We start from the raw sequence: 25,869 nt of genomic DNA on the forward strand, positions 1-25,869 counted from the left end.
GACCTCGCTCTCCACTGAGGAGGGCAGAAGGCCAGCAGCAGCTCCTGGTCCAGGTTCTTCTCAAGACATGAAGGAAGCGCAGCCGCTGCTGGGCCTTCTTTACCACGGAGATGGTGTTGTGGGTCCAGGTGAGATCAGAGGAGAAACCTGAAGGTGGAGACAGATTCCACCTGTTCTCCATTTATAACGAGGGAGGAGGGGAGCTGTCTGTGCCTCCTGAGGTCCATGATGAGTTCTTTGGTCTTAGGGTCATTCAGCTTCTGGTTCTTCTGTGAGCACCAGCGGGACAACTTCTCTACCTCCACCCTACAGGGTGACATCACCACGATGATGTCATCACGGTGGTCATCAACATACTTCACTGTATTTGTCTTTTTGCTTTCTGTGGTTTTGTTTTCTGGGCATTTGGTCCTTTTTTGTCTCCTCAGCAGGTTTTTGCCTCTGACTTTGGCTCTTTTGAGACACATCCGGTGGTTTTAGGCTGTTTGATGTAAAGCAGGAGGGCGTGGCTGTTTGGAGCCTGAGATCTGGTATTTTGTCTTTCCCAGTAGGTCTTGTTGTTTGTCCGGTTCCTTCAGGGTTCTTGAGTCTTTCTGGGTCTTTGTGTTTGTGAGCTCTGTATGTATTTTGACTTTGTCATTTCGCTTTCTTGTCCCTCTTTGTCGGGCAGTTTTGTGTCTCAGCCATTTTTGGTCATGTTGTGATTTGTATGCTTGCTTTGTCTGCGGTCAGAGGTCAGTGTACCTGTGGCGTCTCACCTGCAGGTAAAGAATCCAAAGGCAGGCGTGGGATTAGAGACGTGCAGTAATATGACTGTAAAATAAAATGCAGACAGGGCTCGCTGATTTTCCCTCCATCCGCAGAAGCAACAAGAAGCTGTAAAAAGGAGTCGAGCAGAGTTCAACTTTTTGTTTTTCATTACACTAAAACTAGCATCGCTTTGGCTGGTCTAGTTTAGTTACAGTTCAGTCTCAGTTCCCGGGGGCCTCGCTGAAGCCCGTCCACAGTGGGCTGGTGCTCCTGACTTTATTTTCTATCTGGTTTGTTCAGCAGTAAAAATCTGATGAAGTCATAATTAGGTAAAGTGTGTCCCTCAGAGGGGTCGTCGTCTCCTGAGGTGATTCAAAGCTTCCTCGTGTCTGTTGATGAAACAGAGCATTAGTCTGACTGCAGAGACGCTGCAGCCGCTCCTCCCTTTGTTTCATCACATCTGATGTTCATTCAAACCAAAGTAGAACCACAGAGGTCAGAAGCTGCCTGAGAGTCTGCCTGTTTCTCGGTTTCCTTCGCCCTCGCCGTAATCAGCGGCGGCTCACCTGAGCATCGATGACTCACTGCAGGCTGGAGCCGCTCTCACAGAGTTCTGCTGCTTTCACAGACTTCACTAAAAACAATAAGAGAAACACTAAAAACACAAACGGAAACACACATTGTTCACATTGTTTACATGCCTCACAGCATTGTGGGGGCTGTAGTTTGTCCTCAGAATAGACGGAGGGTTCTTCATCTGCTAACGGAGCCACGATGTCCAAAACATGTTTGATTAAAGAAAGCAGTAATATCATAAAAATCTGATCTGTGTGAGAGGCAACAATGCTGCAGAATGCATCATGAAGACAACACACACACACACACAACAACCTCACCTTTGATATATCACAAAACAAAACAGGTCAGGTGAGTCTTATTATTTTGAGTTAGAACGAGAGAAACATTTAAAGCATAGGTGTCAAACTCTGGCCCGTGGGCCAAATTTGGCCCGCAGCCTTAATTACATTTGGCCCGCGAAGCCATACCAAATTACTATTAGAGCTGGCCTACTATTATACAGCTAATATATGTATTGTTTAGTATTAAGCTTTGCTTGTTCCATATTCAGTTTTTCAGCAAAACTTGTTTGAGTCCATAAGAAAAGATTCATTCTTATATCTGGAGGAATAAATATATTTCAATAAATATTAACGTTAGCCCACGACTTTGTTCCAGTTTTGAATTTTGGCCCACTGTGTGTTTGAGTTTGACACCCCTGCTTTAAAGAGTCAAAACGTCAGAAACACAGGAGCAGAGTCCTCACAGATACATGAGTACAAACAGGTGTGTGTGTGTGTGTGTGTGTGTGTGTGTGTGTGTGTGTGTGTGTGTGTGTGTGTGTGTGTGTGTGTGTGTGTGTGTGTGTGCAGAGGTTTGACATCACCTGAGAGCAGCAGTAACATACTGGCCTTTGCTGCTTATTATTACCTGCCTGCTCCGAGCAGAATACAGATGAGAAGGAGAAACTCTCTCTGTCACACACACACACAGACACACACAGACACACACACACACACACACACACACAGACACACACAGACACACACACACACACACACCCAATTTCAACATGCAAATACAGATTCAGGCAGCAGCAAGTAAAGGATGAAGGAAGGAAAGGGGACAGCATGGAGTGATGTAACGAAGGGGAGTGTGTGTGTGTGTGTCTGTGTGTGTGTGTGTGTGTGTGTGCGTGTGTGCGTGTGTGTGTGTGTGTGTGTGTGTGTGTGTGTGTGTGTGTGTGTGTGTGTCTGTGTGTGTGTGTGTGTGTGTGCGCGTGTGTGTGTGTGTGTGTGTGTGCGTGTGTGCGTGTGTGTGTGTGCGTGTGTGTGTGTGTGTGCGCAAAATGTGGTTTCATTAGTGTCTGTTACAGTGTAGGAGGAATTAGTTTTTTGCGTTTGTGTTTTCTTCTTCATGTTCTTATCCTCCTACACACAGACACACACAGACACACACACACACAGCACAGGTTGTATTTGTTGGGTTTAAACCAGTGAGGCAAGACTCACTCAGACACTTCAGTGCCAGGTGGGCGGGATCTTTGTTTCCCGCTATCTCTGTAACAGCAGCCAATCGCAGAGCAGGAAAGCTTGCCGAGCTTCCGTTGGCCTGCAGTAAGCTAGCGGCCTGTGACATCACACCTGTCTGTGATGTCACACCTCTGCTGCAGTCTCATTCGTCCTTTGCACAGCGAAGAAGCTTTTAGTCTGCTCAGCTCGTTTCTTTTATCTGTGCAGCTCCGTGTCAGAGCCGCAGTATTCCCACAGTATTCCCACAGTATTCCAGAGTATTCCCAGTATTCCCACAGTATTCCAGAGTATTCCCAGTATTCCCACAGTATTCCAGAGTTTTCCCACAGTATTCCCAGTATTCCCACAGTATTCCCACAGTATTCCAGAGTATTCCCAGTATTCCCACAGTATTCCAGAGTATTCCCACAGTATTCCAGAGTATTCCCACAGTATTCCAGAGTATTCCCACAGTATTCCCACAGTATTCCAGAGTATTCCCACAGTATTCCAGAGTATTCCAACAGTATTCCCACAGTATTCCCACAGTATTCCAACAGTATTCCAACAGTATTCCCACAGTATTCCCACAGTATTCCCAGTATTCCAACAGTATTCCCACAGTATTCCCACAGTATTCCCAGTATTCCCACAGTATTCCAACAGTATTCCAACAGTATTCCCACAGTATTCCCAGTATTCCCAGTATTCCCACAGTATTCCCACAGTATTCCCAGTATTCCCACAGTATTCCAACAGTATTCCAACAGTATTCCCACAGTATTCCAGAGTATTCCCAGTATTCCCACAGTATTCCCACAGTATTCCCAGTATTCCCACAGTATTCCCACAGTATTCCAGAGTATTCCCAGTATTCCCACAGTATTCCAACAGTATTCCCACAGTATTCCAGAGTATTCCCAGTATTCCCACAGTATTCCAACAGTATTCCCACAGTATTCCAGAGTATTCCCAGTATTCCCACAGTATTCCCACAGTATTCCAACAGTATTCCCACAGTATTCCAGAGTATTCCCAGTATTCCCACAGTATTCCAGAGTTTTCCCACAGTATTCCCAGTATTCCCACAGTATTCCCACAGTATTCCAGAGTATTCCCAGTATTCCCACAGTATTCCAACAGTATTCCCACAGTATTCCAGAGTATTCCCAGTATTCCCACAGTATTCCACAGTATTCCACAGTATTCCAGAGTATTTCCGCTGTCTTTCCGGAGTGTTTAATCATTTACAGTAACTGTGTTATTAAGATGCTTGTGTTACATTTATTAAGGAACAAATCTGAAGATGATGAATCCTTTGGTTCTATCACAGCGGTGAGGGTGGAGCAGAGCTGAAAACAGAGTTTCCTGTGGCGTCCTGCACTCGTCGCCTACATGTGTGCGTTCGCTCTCTGTCGAGGTCCTAAAGCCTTTAAACCTGCAGTGCAGACGTCGCTGTATTTACTCTCAGGGCGGAGCCAATCAGCTTCTGATTACACCCCCGCCCTGTTAGCTGGAAAACAGGAGAGCAGTCTGTGGATGCAGTAAAGATGGCCGCCCTGCTGTCAGAGGGCGATGTGGCGTGTTCATGTGCGAGTGTTTTGTTTGGGAGCAGTCTCAGGGCAGTGTTCCTGATTCTGGGATGATTTTCCAGCCATTGAAGAAACAGGTTTCCTCCTGTGGTGGATGATCCTGCTGACTGACCTGGATAATATTTAAAGATCTGCTCTCAGGGTCCGTGCTGCCTCGTCTCCCTGTCAGGTGAAGGTTCCTGCTCTGCTAGTTTCAGTTCAGCTCATCTAGTTAATTTCCAGGTTGCTGTTTAGTTCCTGGGTCATCTTCCCCTGTACTAAGCCTCCCTATGTGTCTACCTGTCATGTTTCATGTCTGTGTGGTCTTGTTGTCAAGTTTGCGTCATGTCTGTGTCTCCATGTTTCCTGTTTTACTTTGAAAGAGTCCGGTGTTCCTTGTATTTAGTGTCTGTGTTTCATTCGGTGTGTGTCGCGTCGTCTGTGTAACCCTCCCAGTTACGTCTCGTCATAGTCGTCACAGTCATAGACGTGGTTGTTAAAGTGTCAGAGCTTCATCACGGTTTCATACTCTCGTATAGTGTTCAGTATCACAGGATAGTCGGTTTCCACTTTAGTTGCTTTGCCTTCTGTCATCAGCCAGAATAAAATCTCGCTTTTTGGTAAAGTCACGTCTCCTCGCCTGTGTCTGCTCTTGGGTCCTGCTCTAACCGGCACCCCCCGGCATTACATCAGGAGGCTGAAGGTCGCCGTGCACCACGAGCTTCCATCTCGTGTTTCCTGTTACGTCTTGAGGAGGCTGAATCGTGCCGTCCTGTTCTGCAGAGCAGGCTTCATGCTGAAGGCAGCAGGATCAGGCTGCGTGTGCTCAGCAGCGTCCTGTTCTCATGATGATAAGAGCTGTTTGCTGGAGCCTGAAGAGGGATTTGATGCCTCTGACTGTAGCGCAGGTACATTGTGTGTTTTCTCTGATGTGAATGGCTCATTCAGGATTTATCAATGAGAGGATACACTTGAAGCTCAGAGCCTCAGTGAAGAGATGGGCGAGCTGGAAATGAGATCAGAGCAAAGAACCCTCCTGAAGGACGGTCCGGCCCGCCGCCTACAGGACAGAAATCCTTTGAAACACTGATCCAAAAGCCCGCAGACGCTACGCGACCTCACAGAGAAAAACACATTACAAAACAGCGAACACGGAGACTCAGACTCCGGTGAGGTGATCAGAAAGACAAAGGCGACAACGAGAGATCGGAAACGCTGCTCAGATCAGCGCTCAAACTCACGGAGACTCTAAGTCTGCTCCGAGAGCGCCGAAAGGGCGGGAACTTCAGCGTGACCTCAAAGAAAGATGAATGACATCAGCTTAAAGAGACGACCACACGTGTGCAAGAACCCGCTGTTGATGGAGCGCTCGTATGCGCGACGCCCCGAACAGCGTTTCAGCGTCACCGGATCTGCTGCCACATGTCAGCACCTCATGAATAAATCAGACGAGGCCCTTTCTCCTCTCACGCACACGCCAAGGTCACTACGCCGCCATCACGGGGACTCAGACTGCAGCCGTCCAGCTGAATTAGATGTTTTCCACGTGTAGACAGGAAGGAGCCGCCAGCAGGAGGAGGCGGGTATTTGCAATGCTAATGTCTTTGCTTCATGCAGCAGGGATTTTATGGCACTGATGTTTGTTTCCACCTCCTCTCCTCACCTGTCAGCACACAGGACATCGTCCTCCTCTCCTCACCGCTGTGTTCAGTTGGGCTGCACTGATTGGTCGATTCATCGTTTTTCACTTAAAGGAAATAAACTCTGCATATGTTTCTGTTGCTGTGCTGATTTTACTCCATCCACAGGTACTGATCAATGAGTTAAACTGCAGGAATAAAGACATAAAGACCTGGATGGCCGCAAACTTTCTGCTTCTTGATTCAGATCAAACTGAGGTTATTGGCCCTGAAAATCGTAGAAATATGGTGTCTAAGCAGATAGGCCAATGCTAGGCTGATAGACGGACACAGTTTGTCTAACGATGAGCTCGAAGACAAGCAAGCCAGGGTCAGAGCCTCCATCCAGCCTGTAGGGCTGTGTTTCCTGCACAGGATTTAAGGAGCCTGGAGCTGATAATAGCGGCTACGTGTTGGAGGTCATGGTGGAGGGAGAAGGTGGGTGTGGAGATGGGGCAGCTTATAACCCGAGATGGCTCTGACGCTCCTGCAGACTCCCCTCCCTGATTTCTCTCCTCCGCTCGCTCCGAACACTTTCTCTTCCTCTCTGTTTCCTGATGTCAGGACATACGTTATCTGACAGGATTTAATGTGATTTGTTGAGCAGACCATCAGTGCGCTCCCCGGGGTCATCAGTCGAAAAGGTCCATCAGAGCCTCCTCGACCCCCTGCACAGCGTGACAGCTGGTCCCAGGGTAATACAGGTGTATACACATGGAGGTCTCAGAGGTCTCAGGGTTGTATAGTATGGTATCACTTTGTGTAGCTGCTACAGGCGCGGGCTGCTGGGTGACTTCCCATGATGCACTGAGTGTTTCTGTGGCAATGTGAAGACGTGAGTTTGCAGAATAAAACGAATGAGGAAAAATGTGATCTTTACTTTGAAATTTCTTCTTGTAACATTATTTTGCTCACTTGTTTTAAGTTTACAGTAACAGAAATACATCGTTCTGCACATTTGTGGATACTGTTTTCCTAACGTGAAATTTCAAAAAGAAATGAAACAAATTCGTGCTATTTATTTATTCACAGTGGGGAGGAGTTCTTCCAGCTCTGTGCTTTGTCTCCAGCAGCAGCTCCACTTCCTGCCACTTTGTAACAGCAGGAGAAAGTGGAATTTAAGTACCCCAGTAAACAAGTCATCCTCACACACACAGACTCACAGTGCTGACATTTGGAGAGCCAATCAAATGTAAGGACGCTGTTTCAGGACGTCTGTCTCCTCTCTGCTGCAGCTCTGGGCCATCACACAGGTAGTTAGCAGTTAGCTTTACAGCAGGTGGAGAGCGGTGCCACATTAAACTGTGTCCCCCTCCAACTCATCACCACAGCCGCAGCTCAAAGCTCTTCAAACACATTCAAACATCTGCAGCTGAACATCCTAAAAATCCCAAATACTGCTGCTAATAATGACAACAATAATGATAAAGAATCACACAGTAACCTTCACATAATGTACAAACATCAGAAAGAGAGAAACATGACGAATAAATGAACTATGATCAACTCTACAGACCACATTAGAGGTTCTGAGCTGATGTTTAGGTGTAAGAGTAATCTGAGTAATCTGTAATCCTGAATAATCCAGAATAACATGTGAAACCACAGTGGTCACGTGCTGGGATTCAAAGCTGACACCCCTGCAGCTGCTGCGTGGCTGAAGCTTCATAAAAACACAGGTGACCTAAAGCAGAGCTGAGGTGTGTCAGCACCGTGCTGCCGCGCAGAGACGTCTGCAGCTTTGGAGGGATGAAGGCCGGCGATGAGGAGAGAGGGCTCAGCAGAAGCTGCAGCTCAAAGAGCTGAGACAGGATTGTTGCATCTGTGACCATGACTCCAGGACAGAAGGTCAAATGTGAGGAGGCAGCAGGAGGACGCCCTTTAACCCTCGTCACCTCCTGCAGCACCGAGCTGCTGTTCAACACCACCACCTCAGTGTGCGTGCATGTGTGTGTCTGCGTGTGCGTACCGTAGTCACAGGCAGCTCTGGACGCACTCTGAGGGCGGTCTCAGAGGGAGGCGTCCACTGAAGCTGAGCTTTGGCGTGTGTTCAGGATTGGTTGCCATGGTTTTGGTGTTTCTGCAGCTTCAGAATGCTGATTGGTTCTGGGTGTACCTGCACTCAGATGCCACAGGTGTCACCATGGAAACCAGCTCAGACCAAGAAGACAAAAACATTAGGAACAGACACTGTGACTCTCGACTCACTTCCGCCCTGCCTCCACCTCTAACACCACCTCCTCCTCCCTCCATCCAAACTGAACGTCTCGTCGATCTTCCTCGTGTGTCTGATGTTCTTCTAAACTTTGCAGCCTCTCCTCGTCCCCGCCCTCCTCGGCTAGTCGTTTACGCTCACGCCCACTGAACCTCCACCTCCTCTCACGCACCTCTCTCTCCACCCTCACCTCTCCCTTCTCCACCCTTAACTGTCTCCAGCTCTGCGGCAGTGATCCTTCATTTCTCTCGTTTCATCGCTCTCCACTGTGCACCATTTTATTTCTGTGTACGGCGCTAAAATAGCGTTAGCATAACTTTTATCAGCGTCTGGAGGTGGCGAGCAGAAACTGTGGCAGCGGTTTTTATTGAGCGCATAAAGAGCAGCTCCGGCCTGAGTAATCAAGGAAGCAGTGTTTTTGAAGAGTTTACAGCACCCAGCAGTTTCTACTTTAAAATCTGTCGTCAGAGGAGTCATGTGCTACGGTGGCTGGGAGGTCCAAAACGTCCTCAAAGGCGGGGACTGTCTTACCTTTGGAATGACCTGAACGCAGCTCGCTCCGGGCCTCAGGCACACGGCAGAATCATGACCACGTTCCTGCCATCAATTGTTAAAATGCGCCTTTGAAGCCTGAGAGGCGGGGAGGATCAGGACAGGGTCATGTGACTAGCTGCAGACCTCGTCACATGACCACTCCTGATCCACATGGTGCGTTTGCAGCAGTCTGATGTCCGTTTAGGTGAACCTGCAAATATTTAACTCTGCTAAAAACTGAGCCTTAAACACCACGTACATCCGACATCGCCACCAATCAGATATGGGGGAGGAGCTTATTTATGCCCTTTGAAGGCAGTTGGAGCTCAGCTTCACTGAGTTGGTTCAGCCTGACTTTGACACAGAGCCGGGAAGCAAAGGGCGAATCAGGCGAATTGTTGGCGAATGACGTGTTTTCACACAGGTGACGCAAAGCGAAACCTGACTTCACATAGTAAGAGTGCAGCAGGGTCTACGACGAGGCTGCGACTGTTTCCTCCACCTAACGCCACCGAATGTCCGTGAAGAAGACCTCAGAAGGTGAAACGCCTCCAGTGCAGGACAAACATCAGTCTGAGGTTTGAGCTCCGAGCATCGCCCCTACTTTATGCTCGCTGCCGACACCGTCCGTGATTTGGTGTCGCTTCAACTTCGTGGGTTTTTGCAATGTGGCGCAGCGTTGTCTGCGAGTGCGCCGGTCCATACAGGAAACATCTGTGGACGTCACTCAGACCGAAAGCTTCCTGCAAATAAAAGTTTTGGCAAAGTTTCCCTTAAACTTTGAACAAAGTCCTGAAGAAGTATCAGCAGCAGCTTCCTGATGCTGTGAAGCTCAGACCGTAACTTCTGACACACTACGACGACCGCAGCCACGAAGACGTCCAGCTTCACGTCTGAGGTGACGTCTTTCCAAGGTCAAAGTTTCACTTCCTGTCCTGCTTTGAGAGGTTTCCTGAATCCTCCTCGCTCGTATTGTTCGGCTCTGAGGGACACTCAGGTGCACGCACCTGTCCGGGTCTCGGCTCTGCGGTTTCTACCTGGTGCTCTGATCTCTTCGTGAACTCTGAACTCGCTGTTCCTGCCGTCGATGGTTTTCCTCCACGCGCCTGCGCGCTCTGACACGCTGAGCTGAGTGAGCGTCGCTTCACCGCCACAGATGGTGGAAACGACGGGTGAGACCTCAGTGATGAAGGTTTATTAAAGAGCAGCTTTTATGGACATGATGAAGAGCCTCCGTCTGCACTTTGTGTTTACACACAGTTTTAATTTTTCACTTCATCAAACTTTATGCGTACGGCCTCTCGGGCAGGTCAGAGGTTCAAAGAGCGTCACGAGCGTCCAATTATTTGGATAAATGAACCAGTCTGTGCGCTGAGAGCGAGTCAATAAAATGAGAAGCAATCCAACAATAAATCCGCCACAAATGGAAATGAAGAGCCTCACAGAGCGCCGCGCTACAGCAGCAGAGGACATCAGCAAACCAACAGCGTGTCAAAACTTTATCGAAACGCCTCCCAGGACGCCACACGGTGACACGGACGTGGCGCCGAGACGAGAAACGTTTCCCTGTGAACCATAAAACACAGAAGTGTGCGGATGATTTCGCCAGGCGCCGACCGGACCGCAGCTGGGCCTGACGTAGATAAGTTGGAGTCTGTTTCAGCGTTTGCACCTGATGGAGTTAACCTCCACCTTTGTGCCTCACACAGAAACGGCAGGCTGCCTGACGCCGCCTCAGTGAGACGGCCATCTTTGATGTGGTTTCAGAGAAGAGGAGCACGTTTTCATTGGGGGGAGGGCTTTAAATGAGGGGGGAGGAGTCTGTCTGCAGCATGCTGGGCCAGACTCGTTGTTTACTACCAATTGTCCAATCAGAGCCGCAGGAGCAGCCGAGCGCTTGGCCCCACGTGACGGCGAGAAGACGGCAGTAACAGGAGTCATGTGAGAACATCGTAAGGACGCAGCAAGCATTTCAGCTGAAACACGCCGAAGAAAGAAAACGACCTTCATCGTGTCAGGAAAACAGCACAGGGACGCCACGAGTCACAGGGAAGCAAGGAGGCGAGGAAGGATGAAGACTGCGACAGAAAGGGAAGAAGTGCAAAGGAAATAGGAGGCAAGAGAAGTGAAGCAGAATTATAGAAACACAACGTGAAGCTGGAAGAGGCTCTGAGGCTGTCTGCTCAGGAGGAGGGTCACTCCAGCTCGGCTGAAAAGCTGCCAGATGTGCAGCACTCAGACAGATGTGTACAGACAAAGAGCCAAACAGCTGCAACAGAGCAGCGCCACCTACAGCTACAACCACAGACTGTATATGAGCGATGACGTCTGGAGGGCTCACTTCAGTCTGCATCCACAGAGACCTGCTGATCACTCAGCTCAAGCTCCGCCTCCTCACAGATGGACATTAAAGCAGGTGAGCTGATAAGAGCGCTGCCGTTTGGGCTCTATCAGTCGTGTCATCTTATCGCTGATTCACATCAGCCTCGCACAGACCTGACTGCACGATCGTGCGCACACCTGTCAGAGAGCAGCAGGTGTCCCTCCAGAGCTCAGAGTGGACCGTCACAGCTGAGGGCCAGCAGCTCACACAGGCTTTAAACAAACCACTGACTCCGCCTCCTCGCCGATGTTTGCCTTCGTCTGCTTGGAGCAGACAGACGCTGCTCTCGCTGCCCGTTTCTGACGTCCGTCACCTCTTTGTAACGAAGCAAACACACCTGTGTGTCCAGCTCGCACCTGCGGAGGTCTCCGACCCCGAGACCGTGGTCATCAGGGAGGAGCTCGTGTATGTCAGGGTGTCTTTTGCACGCGAGGCGCTGACAGACGGCAGGAACCCTCACCTGTGCACACGAGCTGCAGGTGGGGACTGCAGGGATGAAGATACTGTAGATGAGCTGGACACGTGCAGGTGTGTCTGCTGCCACAGCTTTGTAGAAGAAGACGTGCGTGCAGACTGTCGTGCAGGTAAACGCCGCGGGCTCATTAAACCTGCGTCAGGTGGTGCAGGGCCTTGTGTTCCTTCAGAGCGCGGCGTAGTTTCTTGCTGACGTGACGCAGGAAGCGAGCAGCCTTTCTGCGGGTCTGAATATTCTCCCCGCTGCTCCCCTAACTCTCAGCCCCACCCCGCCTGCTGTGACTTCTCCCCGTTAATGGCGTCGCTCAGACTGTGACAGCAGGGCCATAACACATAAAGACAGTGGGCTGAACTCAGTGAAAGCCACTCTGGGAAGCCCATTACAGCACAGCCGTGCCTCTTTATGCATTCTTCCCGGGCCCGTATCGGCCCTCTATTGGGATCACGGGGCCACGGCTTCGGACACAGGGGCAATATACACACTGCATAAAACATTAATGGCGTGGCTCGGCCGGCTGCCGCTCTCTGCTGCAGGCGAGGGTCGAGAACACGGCGGGTAATAAAACACAATCCTTCACCGGCTCATAAAAAGTGTCGAGAGTTTGCTTCTGAGTGAGGCGAGCTTCCCGAGTCTCTTTACCGCCGCTGACACGAGCGAGCGGCGTGACTGAAATACAGCCGTCACCAGGACGGTACCTACTACACAGCTCTAAAGGGTTAAAGGTCAGAGGTCAGCAGCAGTGGAGATGGATGAACCTCTGCTCGTTCAGGAGTCAGGCTGTTAAGAGAGACAGAGGTTAATAACAGGTATGATTCAGTGCAGAGAGGTCTGTTAACACATAGTGAGGAAGAAACACTCAATGCATCATGGGAATCCCCCGGCAGCCTATTGCAGCATAACTAAGGGAGGATTCAGGGTCACCTGGTCCAGCCCTAACTATATGCTTTAGCAAAAAGGAAAGTTTGAAGCCTAATCTTGAAAGTAGAGATAGTGTCTGTCTCCTGAATCCAAACTGGAAGCTGGTTCCACAGAAGAGGGGCCTGAAAACTGAAGGCTCTGCCTCCCATTCTACTTTTAAATACCCTAGGAACAACAAGTAGGCCTGCAGAGCGAGAGCCAAGTGCTCTAATAGGGTGATATGGTACTACAAGGTCATTAAGATAAGATGGGGCCTGATTATTTAAGACCTTGTATGTGAGGAGCAGGATTTTGAATTCTGGATTTAACAGGAAGCCAAAACAGGAGAAATCTGCTCTCTTTCTAGTCCCTGTCAGGACTCTTGCTGCAGCATTTTGGATCAGCTGAAGGCTTTTCAGGGAGTTTTTAGGACATCCTGATAATAATGAATTACAGTCGTCCAGCCTGGAAGTAATAAATGCATGAACTAGTTTTTCAGCGTCACTCTGAGACAGGATGTTTCTAACTTTAGAGATGTTGCACAAATGGAAGAAAGCAGTCTGACATATTTGTTTAATATGTGCGTTGAAGGACATGTCCTGGTCAAAAATGACTCCAAGGTTCCTCACAGCGTTACTGGAACAAAACACCTCTGAGATGAAACCATTAACTAACCCCGTTCTCCCCTCTCTCTCCCACCAGCTGTACATCCAGACCACCACGCTGACCATCTCCATGAACCTCAGCGCGTCCGTGGCCCTCGGCATGCTCTACATGCCCAAAGTCTACGTCATCATCTTCCACCCGGAGCTCAACGTGCAGAAGAGGAAACGATCCTTCAAGGCCGTCGTCACGGCCGCCACCATGTCGTCCCGGCTGTCGCACAAGGCCAGTGACCGGCCCAACGGAGAGGCCAAGACGGAGCTGTGCGAGAACGTCGACCCCAGCAGTAAGTACCTGACACCGCACAGTTAGAAGAGCTCATCCAAACACCTCGAGTGACGTCTCAAAGGTTCTGTTTCTCTCACAGAAAAGAGAGCGCTTTCTGTGAGTTTAACCGTTTTATCAGATTCATTTTTTTGGTACTTCGAATGATCTGGAATAAATCCAAACCTCAGGTGTTTCGTTCAGATCATAAATAAAATTCTGTGGCTAAAACGTTTCTTTGAAATTTGAGCATAAAACTGAAGATGTCACAGACTTGTTCCCTGTTGTTCCCGGAGGTGAAACGTTGACCCTGAACACGATGTTTAAATCTGCCTGTGACGAGTCTGTGGAGCCGGCGTGTGTTTGGACGTCCTGATCGCCGCTTTCAGGCAGACACTCAGTTTCTGTGCTTCAGGCTGAATGAATGAAGCGATGAAAATAAAGTCTGATGCATGTGATCATCAGCTGCTAAGCTACGTTTAGCAGGAAGCAGCAGGAAGGAGAGGAGGGTTTTATTAAATGTTGAACTGTTCCTTTACAAATGCATGAGTGCATGTGCTAATCACGTCTCTGAATACAAACCGGCTTTTATTTTTGCAGCCCTGTCTCCAAGAACTAACGTTTATATGCTGAACACCAGCGTGGGTCTAAACCTGCGTGATGATTGGCTCGTTAGGATACATTATCGGCCTCGTTGTCCTCGTTAGCGTCTCTCCAAACTTCTGAAATACATGAAAAGTCAGATTTTCAGGATCTGTGGGGCGGATTAGCAGCTGATCTCACAGAAAGCAGGGAGTCTGTGTTTGAATGAGCTCCAGTTAATACTGAGAAATCTGAGACATGGATTTAATGTAAAGGCTGAAGAGGACGACTCTGCTGATTCCTGTCATTAACTGAACACGCCCACAGTTTTAATCAATGAGCTAAATGTCTGTAAGAATAATCCATCTGAAACAGAAGCACACGCAGTACGGCTCACGCTGTGCGCTGCCCCTCAGCAGGCTTCCTAACGCTGGCCAATCAGAAGAAGGTGGGCCTTAAAGAGACAGAGGATGAACTAGCGAGCTGCACCAAAGTCCGGGGCTTTTTGAACTGTGACTCATGCAAAGCTGCTCCAGCAGAGTGTGAGATAAGAGGAGATATTTAACCTTTACCATCGTGAGGTAACACCGCTCCCAGGGTGGAGCTCCGTGAGCCCCGCAGCCACCCCGGCCACCTCGCCACCAGGCCTAGGCGTCTTTTCTGGGAGGGCTGCTGCTCACTAACTCTGGGCCACATGTAACTTCCTTTAGTTCCACAGAGACGCTGAAACAACAGGTTTATCAGTCATTCCTTCATCAAAGTGACGAATCGTTTTCAAACAGTAAACTCGCCGGTATGGGTTCACACTCAGACGTGTCGACGATGGACCGTCGCTCTGATCGTTCTCCTCTCAGAACAAATCACACCAAGAAACGTCTCCGTGACATCATCAGTGACATCATTCAGACTGATGATGTTGGAGTGAACGGGGCTGCGGGGGCCTGTTCTGCTCTGTCCTCCAGTGCATGGAGCAGAAATCCATCTGAGCCAGAAACGGCGTTTACAACATTTTTCCTGCTTTCGTGGCGAGCTGATGTCACCTCGTCACAGGTTTCATCACCCGCAGGCGCAGCCTGACAAAGGACCGGAAGTTCCCTGTGGGCGGAGCCAATCACCATCACATGACAGGAAGAGGCGGCTGACAGCAGACCAAACTGAGCTCGAGGTCATTAATGCTTCAGCGTGAGCTCACAGGCTGCAGCTACACGAGTCCTAACAGGAAGTCAGCCATTCTGGAGACACCTAAATGTCCTCGGAGACGCTCCTGAACTCGATCACAGCTGCTCTGAGTGACGCTAAAGGAACGCGAGGTGGGAACGAGCAGGTGCAGGACGAGGATGCGCTCCTGACGCCGCTGAGAAACGCCGCAGTAATAGCAGAGTCAGCGGAAAGCTTCGGCTCGCAGCTTCTCAGAAATAGTTGAATAGTTGAAATTACATGTCTGTGTGATCAAATTACCAGCTCACAGTGGGGTTCCCTCTGGGACCACTCACCAAATCATGTTTTTCTCCCCCTCACAGGCTAATTTCATAATTTATCAGAGGTAAGAGCAAATTAATCTTCTGCTTCTGCTTTGCTGTCCCGACCTTGATCCATTTTCTCCTGGAGGTCTGAGGAGGAGGAGAGAGACCCGAGTGGGGAGGGGATGTAAAAGTGACGTCCTCGGCTCTTTACCGCCCTCTTTCAACCGACTTTAACTTTTACACGAGGAGGTTGTAGCGTGGCGCTCCGAGCGGCAGATTTAAGGCCGTCCTCCGGTGCTTTAACTGCACGTCCGACCCCCAGTGACCTCCGGGGTTCCTGCGCCGCTCCTGAGTCCATCAGGATGTAAAGTGTGCAGCTGTTGAACCTGCTGTGAAACATCCAGCCGACGCAGCAGGCCTTCATCCAGCTTTGGGCTCTGCACGTGCTCAGAGAGTGTCCCAGTCATGGCCAATCCAGAGCTCCCAGAGCCCCCGTGAGACCACTGTGTCCGCCACCTCACCCGGGACCCTCACACAGCCCACCGGGCTTTCGCCACACCGAGTGATCGGGCAGATCGAGGAGCCTAAGTTTGGTTGTTTCCTGATGTGCAGGATCTTCCTGTTGAACCTCTGAAGCCCCTCCCGGGACCCCTGACGCAGAGACGGCTCTGCCTCAGTGAGCTAATTTAATACACCGTGTCACCAGGGGAAAGCGCGCATGTAGCTCCTCCCACACCACAGATGTCAGGATTTAAAACGTATGCTTGATTTGTGGAGCTGCATTAAAGAAATATAGACACAAATGGGCACCAAGTCCCAGAATCAGCAGCCGTGGTGGTAACGTGATCCACGCACGCGTATCGGCTCGAACAAGAGGCTGTAACTGCAGCTCGCACGCCACCTGTGCAGGCGTGGCGTTTCTGTAACGTGCTGAGCTCTCTGCTCTTCATGATGGCAGAGTACAAATGCAAACATCAGCTTTCAGAGTCCAGAGTTCCTCAGTGGCCGTGACGGCGGCCGTCTGCAGGGTCTGTCAATAAGAATCACTCCTGTCCTCGTCCTGCAGACATCGCAGAGGAGACGCCAGAATCTGAGAAACAGTGGCGGTAAAACCGGGTCCTGGTCTGATTGATTAATCTGGATCAGCTTCAGCTGCTCTCAGTAAAACTCCGGAGGCTCCTCGAGGCGCCGTGGCTGTAACCATAAATAATGACACCCCCGCGGGAAAACCTCAGTGGCGCAGCCCGAGGCCCCGTCATAATTACAGCACATCAGTCACTGTAGTTAGTTATGGCACACCGGGGGGGGGGCAGAGCCATCTGTGGGCCGGCCCACGCTCGCCACTCCGCCTCCCCTCTCATTCGGCCTCGAGCGTCTCAGCGCTCCCCTCCTCCTTCACTTTGTAAATCCTCTCTTTCCTCCTCCTACTCCTCACCTCCGTCTCCATCCTCCCCGCTCCTCCAGCTGATTCCACCACAAAGACCGCTTTCTCGCTGTCTCTCCATCCTGCGGTACGAGGCCTCGCCGCCTCTCTCTCCACGCCGCCGGCAGAGGCCGAGACGAACGTTTATTTTTGGAGCGATTTGACTTTCCAACACTTCCGCGGTCTGTGAGTCAGCAGCTGTGAAAACAGCCCAGTGCAGCAGCACGCCGAGGCCAGAGATGGCCGACTGATCCATGACAGGACCGCGGAGGATTTCTGAGCGTCGTGACGGTAATCAGATCCTCGTTAGTGGGCCTCATGTGACCACACCCCCAAAAGCCTGTAGGAAAACCGGCGGTAGTATCTTGTGTTTCCAGCAGGGGGAGCAGCCACAGGTGAAGCTCATCAATTATTCCTGTTGATATTCTGTCATTGAGCTGAGCCTGTGTGTAAAAGTGTGACACAGGTTTGTATACACGCGTGTGTGAAAGGTCATACAGACTGGCGTTTTCTCCCCTCTGTAACGATGAGGCCGAGAGCGACCAGCTCCCTGACCGATGCTCCTCAACGAGTAATCTCACTCTCTGCACGGAGCAGAAATAAACGTGTTTCCCAGACGTCGGATTTCTGGGGTCTGTGAGTTTTCTGAGACGCTTTCAGCTGCGTTAAAGGAGACTCAGTATCATTTAATCTGGAACCATTATTTTAGGCCTAATTATAGCCAGACTGACTGTTTATGATGAGTGTTGCACAGAAACAGTCTGACTGCAGACGGGGGGGTGGGGGGGGGAGAATGAACAGAAACGTCTTCTTTTTTTTGACTGAGTTAATTTATTCGGTTATCGAAGCATGCGCGCCTCAGATCATCAGGCTCCGCCCACCGCTGTCAGACGAGCTGGAGATGTTGCTCCTGAATGTGAATGAGACACAAAGTCAGAGCTGCTCAATATGCAAACGCAGCCGTTTTCTCTTTTATCTGCCACGATTGATGGCGACTCCTGGTTCCCAGCCATTCGTCACCGGACGAATGCTGAGGGTCAAGTGCCAGCGGGGGCGCTGCAGCAGGGAGATATGGAGGTGGTGGAGCTGCACAGCTCACCTTGAACCCCTCGAACACGTCACGCTCAGCTTCCTGCGTCATTCAGGAGCCGCGTGCTAACTCTGCAGAGCTTCAGCACTGACACGGATCAGGTGTCTGCAGGAGCTCGGCTGGACCGCACACCCACAGCAACGCACCATATTTACTCACAGATAAATCCACGGCAGGGAACAGATGTTACAGGTTTGTGCTACAAACGAGCAACGTGGCGAGTGCTTTAATGAAGAGAGCGCGGCGAGCCGATCGAGTGTTACAGGCAGGAACATGTTAGAGACTGATCCTTGAGTTTATTCCAGGTGCAAAACACAGGGAGCCGAATATTTCAATGAACTCTAATAACAATGTTTGCGTCACACAGTACAGCAGCATGTTTGCCGTCCTCCATCAGAGGCTGAAGCTCGTCGTAGGACTGCCACCGCGGGCCGACACCTGAACACGCGTTTGATTCACGGCTCAGCGAGCTGTTAGTGAAACACCTGCAGCTGGAGGTGTTCTCCAGGTCTGTGGGCACGTCATGTTGAAATGACGGCGCTGTTGTGGGGGCGTAATCCATGAAATCTACGGCATGGAGACACGAGGCAGGCTGTTCCCACTGAGTACAAGTACAAAAACACACAAAAGTACACAAACCTTTCAAACATCCATGAACTCTTTATTTACCAGCGTGTATTTACAGGCCCGACGGACGTCTTTCGTCAGTTTGGCTTTAAATTTAAAACCGTTTGAATTTTGCAGTCATTTGAAGATTTGCTTATAAGATGGTAAATAAAGGGTTAAAAGCATTTTTCCAAGATGTGAAGACTCTACTGAGCATGTGCAGATGAATGATCCCTCACAGATTCAGTCTTTTCATCAGCTGCCATCTTTCCATCTTCAGCTCTTTAGCGCCACCTGTGGCTCAAAGTTAGACCCACCGCAGCGGCTGATCGGTCGACCCTCAGATAAGCCCACACTCCTTTTGTTTCTCCCTCTGCTGCAGATGCTTTTGAGTTATGACCTCTCACCGTCCCGTCCTCCCTGCTGAGAGTTCATAATTCAAGCTTTACTTACCCGAACGTCTGTCATCACCTCATCCCTGCTCCATCATTAACCTTCACCTCTGCTCTTCAAGCAGCCGTGAGGACCGAATCTGACCTCTGTGTCTCCTGCCGTCCCCAGGTCCAGCAGCTAAGAAGAAGTACGTGAGCTACAACAACCTCGTGATCTAACGGCGCTCCTCCGTCACTGCAGAGCGAGATGTCTGATCTCCTGCAAGAAGGACGAGCAACGGGAGAAAAGCGGCGACGTGCAGGACTTTTTCTTTCTCTTCTTTTGGTCTCATGTGCTTCACCGCCCATCGAAGACGTTCAGGTGCAAAGCGGAGCGTGGTGGGACGACCTCTGAACTCTGACCCCTCCGGGTCGAGAAAAGCTCCAGAAATAAAAATCTAATTGTTTTGTCGTTGAAGTGATGCCAGTGGTTGTGAGGTCGAACGCGGCGGATGCATCGGGCGGCGATGACTGGGCGGCGCCGATGGGCTCCGTGCCGCCGGTGATGTCAAACGAAGTGTGAGCCCGCCCCCTCGTGTCTCTTTATGTACTTCCAAACTGCAAGTTCTCACCTTCCTGTCCGCGTGTGTAGTTCTTTATGGCTTATATGTCGGCCTCTTTCCGTTGGTTTGATTTCTGTTGGTTTGTAAGACGGCTGCGGTTGCCATGCCGACGACAGATGTACTTTGCTTCTCGGTTTTATTGAAGCCATATTCTTCTTCGCTCGGAGATTTGGAGGGCTTCGCTCGCGCTGCCACCTGGACTCAGATTTTTATCCTGCAAACGTGAGAAAAAAAAGCCTCTGAAAACAAAGTTTTATGACTCGCTTGGCTCGTTTGCTCCTGACTACATATCCCAGAATCCACTGGGCTGCATGCAGGAAACAGCTGCAGGGCTGAAGGCAGCAGAGGATTTTACAGTGCCCGCTCTGGGGGTGTCTGCTGGCAGTTAGCCACTGTGTAGCCTCGGAGCGGTACCTGCACCGTCCTGACCCCAGTCCTCTTACTCCACCCACACCCCTGCGGGTGGAGTAAGAGGACTTATTTTACTCTTTCTTGGACTTGGCCTGTTCCCATCAATCAGGGACCAAACATGGTTTTATTGTCCCCCTGAAAAAGACAAGAGGTCGTTTCAAAAATACACAATCATTGAAATAAACTTCTTTAATAAACATGATTAAAAAATATCATACCTGAGCTGCATGGTCACAAGCTTACGTCCGTGCTGTTGGCCCCTGCAGCTCCACCCTCAGCCTCTTTTACCAGCTACTACAGCGTTTACCCATCACAGTCTATTCATTAAAAAATCTTCACGGTGGAAATCAGAGTTTAAAAAACAGATGAAATCCAAACAGTGAAACAGAGTAAAAGAGGTTGAAGCCTTTTGGAGAGTCGTGCTCCATTTTTTTTTGCTTATATGTCGACGATCTGATGCTCTGAAAGTTAAAACGAACGACTGGGAGCGCCGAGACCTGCTTTACCCTCTGCTTCCTGTTTGGACCTCAGTCACGCCGGCCTGGAGACGGTTACTCGCACGAGCAGATTAACGAGGTTTATTCCAGGTGAGAATCAGCTGAATGAAGCAAACCCTCAGTGTTGTGAGAAACGGCGTTTTCAGAGGCTTTGACAAACACAGCAGGTCTGACCGTTCAGCTGGCCGTGACACGGAGCCAAAACAGTTTTTAAGTGTTTTTAAAGCCGTTCGTGGTCACCTGATGAAACATTCCCTCCCCGACATGCGTGTTCTTCTCCACACACTGTTTGTAGGTGTTTGATGGCGGCGGTGGGGGTGAGGGGCGGACCCTTACCCCGAGGGAGCCTCCTTCGGTCCAGGCTGAGTCTCTGCTGATTTCATGGACTAAAAAAACCAACTAAAGGTGTCGATGTCGAGGTTGTCAATGCATGCCTGATATGTTTGATGTTGAACCAGAAAAAAAGTTCTGTGCCACAGTCGATCCCACCTGTCTGCTCCGAATCGTCCGTTCTTCGGTTCCTCGGAAACGTTCTCGCTCGGCAGAATGCGGCTTTGTTCGGTTTCTTATTCCCTGCGGGAGAAACACACGGAGAATATATATTTAAAAAAGAAAAACACGTTTTAAAAAGTGGAAGCATGTATGTTTTCTACTGTTTGTACTTGGTATATTCATGTTGCCCTTGCTGCTTATGTGCCAATGTTGTGGGAGAGATTTACATTTGGCCACTCATGCAACTATTCTGTGGTGTCGTCCAAGAATGTATCAACATGAAATAAAACATTTGGTTATTTTTTTTAGAAACGCCGTCTGTGTATCCATGACGACCCTGAAACACGCTCTCGTGTGACCCTTCACAGCAGCTTTGCATGATTCACTGTTCACAATAATCCTTCTTTATCTTACAGCCCGTCACTTCCTAGTCTAAAAAAAGGCCCCTCCCCCTTCCTTAAATCCAGCTTTCTTCTGATTGGCTGCCTCTTAAGACGCTCCTTAAGATGACCATATAAGAATGTTTCTTCACTATGAGGAAGTCCTGCTCAGCTCGCTTGAGCGGCTGCACGACGCACGCCGTCCGGCTGGTCACCAGCACAGAGAAGCTGCTCTCTGAGCGACTGAGAGCGGCGAAAGACGTGATGTCAGCCTGTGAGCTGCAGCGTCACCTACACATGCGCGTATATGTGCACATGTGCAGTAAAGCAAACAGAATGGAGCTCTGTGTCTGCAGACGGCGAGCGCACAGCACAGATAAGCTGCGCTCGCCTGGCCTCTCCACATCTTTATCTCCAACATGGAGATAAGCTGCTGCGTGGAGAAAAGATGGAGGTCGAGGAGGTCGGCGATAAGACCGCATCTGCCCGGCCATCAGCCAAACGTGGAGGTCAATGGAAGCACTGCCCGTGGTCAGAGAGGTCGCCGCGTCACTGCAAACTCGCAGACACTCAATGATTTACATGTCGAGGAAATCCGTGAAAGACGCTTCGTCTTGTCTGGCGCCGCGTGGAAACAGCACACGCTGCAGCTGACCTCGAACACAGCGTTCACACACACCGAACACACGCCCCCCAGAGCACATCCAGGTTATTTATGAGATTATATCCACTGCAAGTGTCACTCGTGTGGACGTGTGAAACGTGTAACAGGTCCACTCAGAATGAACTCCCTGATGCTTCAACCCCACATGAGAAGAGTCCAGAGAGATCCTCCACGTGCTCGCTTGAACCCTGCCAGCCTCTCAGAGAGCCTGCGCTCCGTGGTTTACATGTCCCGGTGGAAAAAGGCCGGAATACTGATCCACTTTTTAAAGAGGAAGAAGAAAATCAGAAGAAACAAACTTCTCCCTGTGCGTCTCTTTGCAGTTAGCCCCTCCCCCTGAAGCCCTGCCAGTAACGATAGAGCAGGACTTTGGCCGCCTCCCCCCGCACGTCCTCCTCAGCCTGCCTGAGCCGCAGATAAGAGCGGCTGTGGGGAGGGCTCGGCTTCGTGTGGATTCACATAACTAACCTTTGGTGTCCAATTAGATTAGCCGCCGCCAAACCAATTAGTGTTTCTGTGAGGAAGGAGGAGATGCCAGCAGTCGTATTAGCACTGATATCCTCGCAGCAGGCAAACATGCTGACGGAGCTCTTCAGCAGCCACTGCAGTGGAAAATGCAGCTTGTTTGCAATAAGAGAAAAAAGTTTTGGAGCTGGAACAAAAAGCGTCCGGCTTTAACGAGTCAGAGGAGCCTGACAGCGAGGCCGGGTTCATTTCCTGTCCCGAGGAGACAAATGCAGCTCATCCATTAATGAAGCGCGCCGTTTATCGCCCTTCCAGCCCGGACTGCTGCGAGCACCACGAAGCATCGTTTAAAGCAATCAGAGCGGCTTCGCTGTCACGCTCCGGAGCGCTGAGCTCTTTGGGGCGTTTGGGAGGAAACAGGAAGTAAGCGTTGCCACGGTTCAGTAAACTAGTCCCCGGGCGACAGCTTGAATCACCTGAGCACGACTCGTCCCAGGTGAAAGGACAAAGCACAGCACTCTGATGTACACCTCGCTCCACAGACACACACAAGCAGTTACACAAAAACTATTTGACATATCAGTTAAACCCATAACAGTGACACAGATGTGATGAAAGAGCTGAGATCCATGAAGATCAGCAGCAGGACGGCCGACAGCCCAGCTGAAGCACACCTGATTCAGTGTGTTGTTTCCACAGGTAAAGGCAGGGTCACCTGTCACCTCACACTATTATTACATGATACTTATAATATAGCTCCCTGTATTATTGGTCACATGATGTCGAGAGTCCGGATCAGCCTATCAGCTACAGCCACCTGTGGGTCAAAGAGGCCACGCCCCTAATAATGCAAACTTTACAGACTTTAAAGCCTTAATATAGTTTAACAGGTAAGTTATAAAATCAGGTGTCATGAGGTAGGGCTGGGTGTCGTCACTGATTTCTGGAATCGATTCAATTCTGATTCACAAGGTCCCGAATCGATTCGAATCAGTCAGAAATATTATAATTCTGATCACTTATCAGCACATATCCATATTTTATATCTATAAAAAGAAAGCTGACACTGTGAGACTTTATCACAGGTGTGAGCGTCGCAGCAGAGGCCTTTGTGTCAAAGTAGCTGAGGATGAAACAGAAACACATGAAGGTTTTCCTGGTCTGGGATTTTATAGCAGATGACCCTGAAAATATTCAGCAGTCGATCAAAAACTGAAGAGAACCATGACTCAACATCTGAACATGACCTGATGCTGAAGCGTAGTTTGGATCTTTTCTTGCTGCTGGTTCGGTCAATATTGTTTGGAGAGCAACAAAACTGCAGCTTCAGAATCAAACACAAAGAAGACGTAAACACAAAGCGCCGACCCAACGAAACATCAGAATCAGCGAGCTGTCGGCTTTCAGCCCCGACCGTGTCCGTGCCGTCGGGGGCGACAGCTCGCTGATTCTGATGCGTCGGCGGGTCGGCGCTTTGTGTTTACGTCTTTGTGCAGAATCGTGTTCCTGCTCTCATTTACTGTTTCAGCTGTTTGGTGGTTGTTGGAATTTGTGAGGTTTAACCTGAGATTCTGGCGTTTGGAGTAAAAAATAAATTTACATTTAAAAATAGTTTGGGGGTTTTAATGAATCGATATCACGTTATCCAAGCTAGAATCGATTGTAATCGATAAATGGATCATCAAAACCCGCCCCTGCTATGAAGGGAAACACAGGGCCTATGGGGGCTGACTCACTGCTGCCCCTGCTGGATGTCAGAGAAACTGCAGCAGGTCAGGAACCTTATTCATGTGATCCAGACTGTTGACGCTTCATGCCCCCCCCATAAAGTTCAGACTACAGCGGCTGAAGAAGAAGAGCTCCTGCATCAGCGTGTAGGCTGAGGAGCACAGAGCAGCCGGCAGTTTAATCACGATGGAAAAAGTAAAAGCGAGAATAGAAGCTGCAGCCAATCACGTCCCTGTGCTCAGCCTCAGTCCACGCCTCCTCCGCAGCTGTCTCTGCTGATTTCATCATCACCCTCCAATAACACGCCAAACCTCTCCTGACCTCCAGCCTCTACAAACACAGAATAGCAGCAAAACATTGAGCGGAAGGATCGACCCCCTGCTGCTGGGACCACCTGCATGTCCTCAGCTCCTCCTCGTGTCCCCCTCATTCACACACACCTGTGGTATAAGTCACAGGACTGCTCTTGTGTCACAGAAGGGTGATGGGCGGGTGTGAGGAGATAAAGAGCAGCTGATGACATCAGCAGGAGGCTGAAGGCAGCCCCACCTAAAGCACAAACTGCTGATTCAGAGTTTCCTCCTTCAGCAGACGTTCATCAGGGATTCTCTGCCTCCTCTGACAAAAAAGGGCCGGTAATGACAAATATTTCAATATTTGAATGTCTACTGTGAGATAAGCCCAACCTCGTGGCGAGGCAATTAAAGCAGCACGAATGGAAATGGACGATTTATCATCGGGAAGCATCACTGACGAGTGCCGGCTACGGAACAAAAGTCCGGCTCTGACACGGCGCCGGATGGACGTTATTGCTCGGCGGCATCGGCGTCTGCACTTGATGAGGTCCCCCCTGCTATCGGCTCAGAGATAGCAGGTGTCAATGGAAACCAATTTAAGGCGTCCACAGCAAAGTGAGTTATTAACCCGCCTGCCAAAGAACTGTATCTTCCCCTCTCCCTCTTTATTTTGGGAAGAGCGACAGAATGAAAGTGAGAGCGGCGCTTTCAGAAGTCGATTAGTGCTTTGACACTTTGTCTTTTTAAACGCTCGAGTTAGACGCTGAAGCTTCCCAGAGGAGAGGGAGGAAAGACGCTCGTGTCCTTCAAGTGGAAAAGTCAATCACTGTGACTGACGGGAGTCTGGGCCCACGCCACCCACCCAGGGCCGCCCTCTTTCTCCCAGCCACTGCTGCGTGCACGCAGAGGGGTACAGGAAGCCGTCACCACACTTCCTGTCCCAGCATCGTGACGGCCCCAGACTCAGGGCGGACCTTTAACTGATCCAGCGCTCTGTGACCTGAGAGGCCTGCAGAGTGGGAGGAACCAGTTTATTGGTTTTTGGATGGTGGAGAAAGCAAAGAAGCACCACGCAAACGTTTGTGGACTCCAGGAAGCTCTGAGATGGTCCACAGACCACGTTCTCGTGATGAGTCTGGATTAACATGGAAGTTTCACGTCGTGCGAAGCATCGTTTGCTGGTGTCTGGAGAAACACACATTCTCGTTTAGCTGTGTTAGTGAGGACATCTCATTGCTTTCCCTAACCTAACTGTAACCCTGACATCAAAACCACATC

The 25,869-nt window shown here is 50.0% G+C and overlaps 1 protein-coding gene across 2 annotated transcripts in view; it reads left to right on the top strand.

Annotated features, from left to right (window-relative positions):
* grm7 (glutamate metabotropic receptor 7) overlaps window positions 1–22,829 on the top strand; it is a 164,797-nt gene extending 141,968 nt beyond the window's left edge. Inside the window, exons 9-11 of one of the 2 annotated variants that reach the window (XM_014407782.3) lie at window positions 13,276–13,522; window positions 15,603–15,625; window positions 19,226–22,829. In XM_014407782.3, coding sequence (XP_014263268.3) covers window positions 13,276–13,522; window positions 15,603–15,607 — 252 coding nt within the window. In that variant the 3' untranslated portion in view covers window positions 15,608–15,625; window positions 19,226–22,829. The remainder of the gene's footprint in view (window positions 1–13,275; window positions 13,523–15,602; window positions 15,626–19,225) is intronic. The other variant, XM_004558972.5, reaches the window with a different exon arrangement.
* Window positions 22,830–25,869: the final 3,040 nt, after the last annotated feature.

This window comes from Maylandia zebra, linkage group LG5 (assembly GCF_041146795.1).
Source record: "Maylandia zebra isolate NMK-2024a linkage group LG5, Mzebra_GT3a, whole genome shotgun sequence".
NCBI lineage: Eukaryota > Metazoa > Chordata > Actinopteri > Cichliformes > Cichlidae > Maylandia > Maylandia zebra.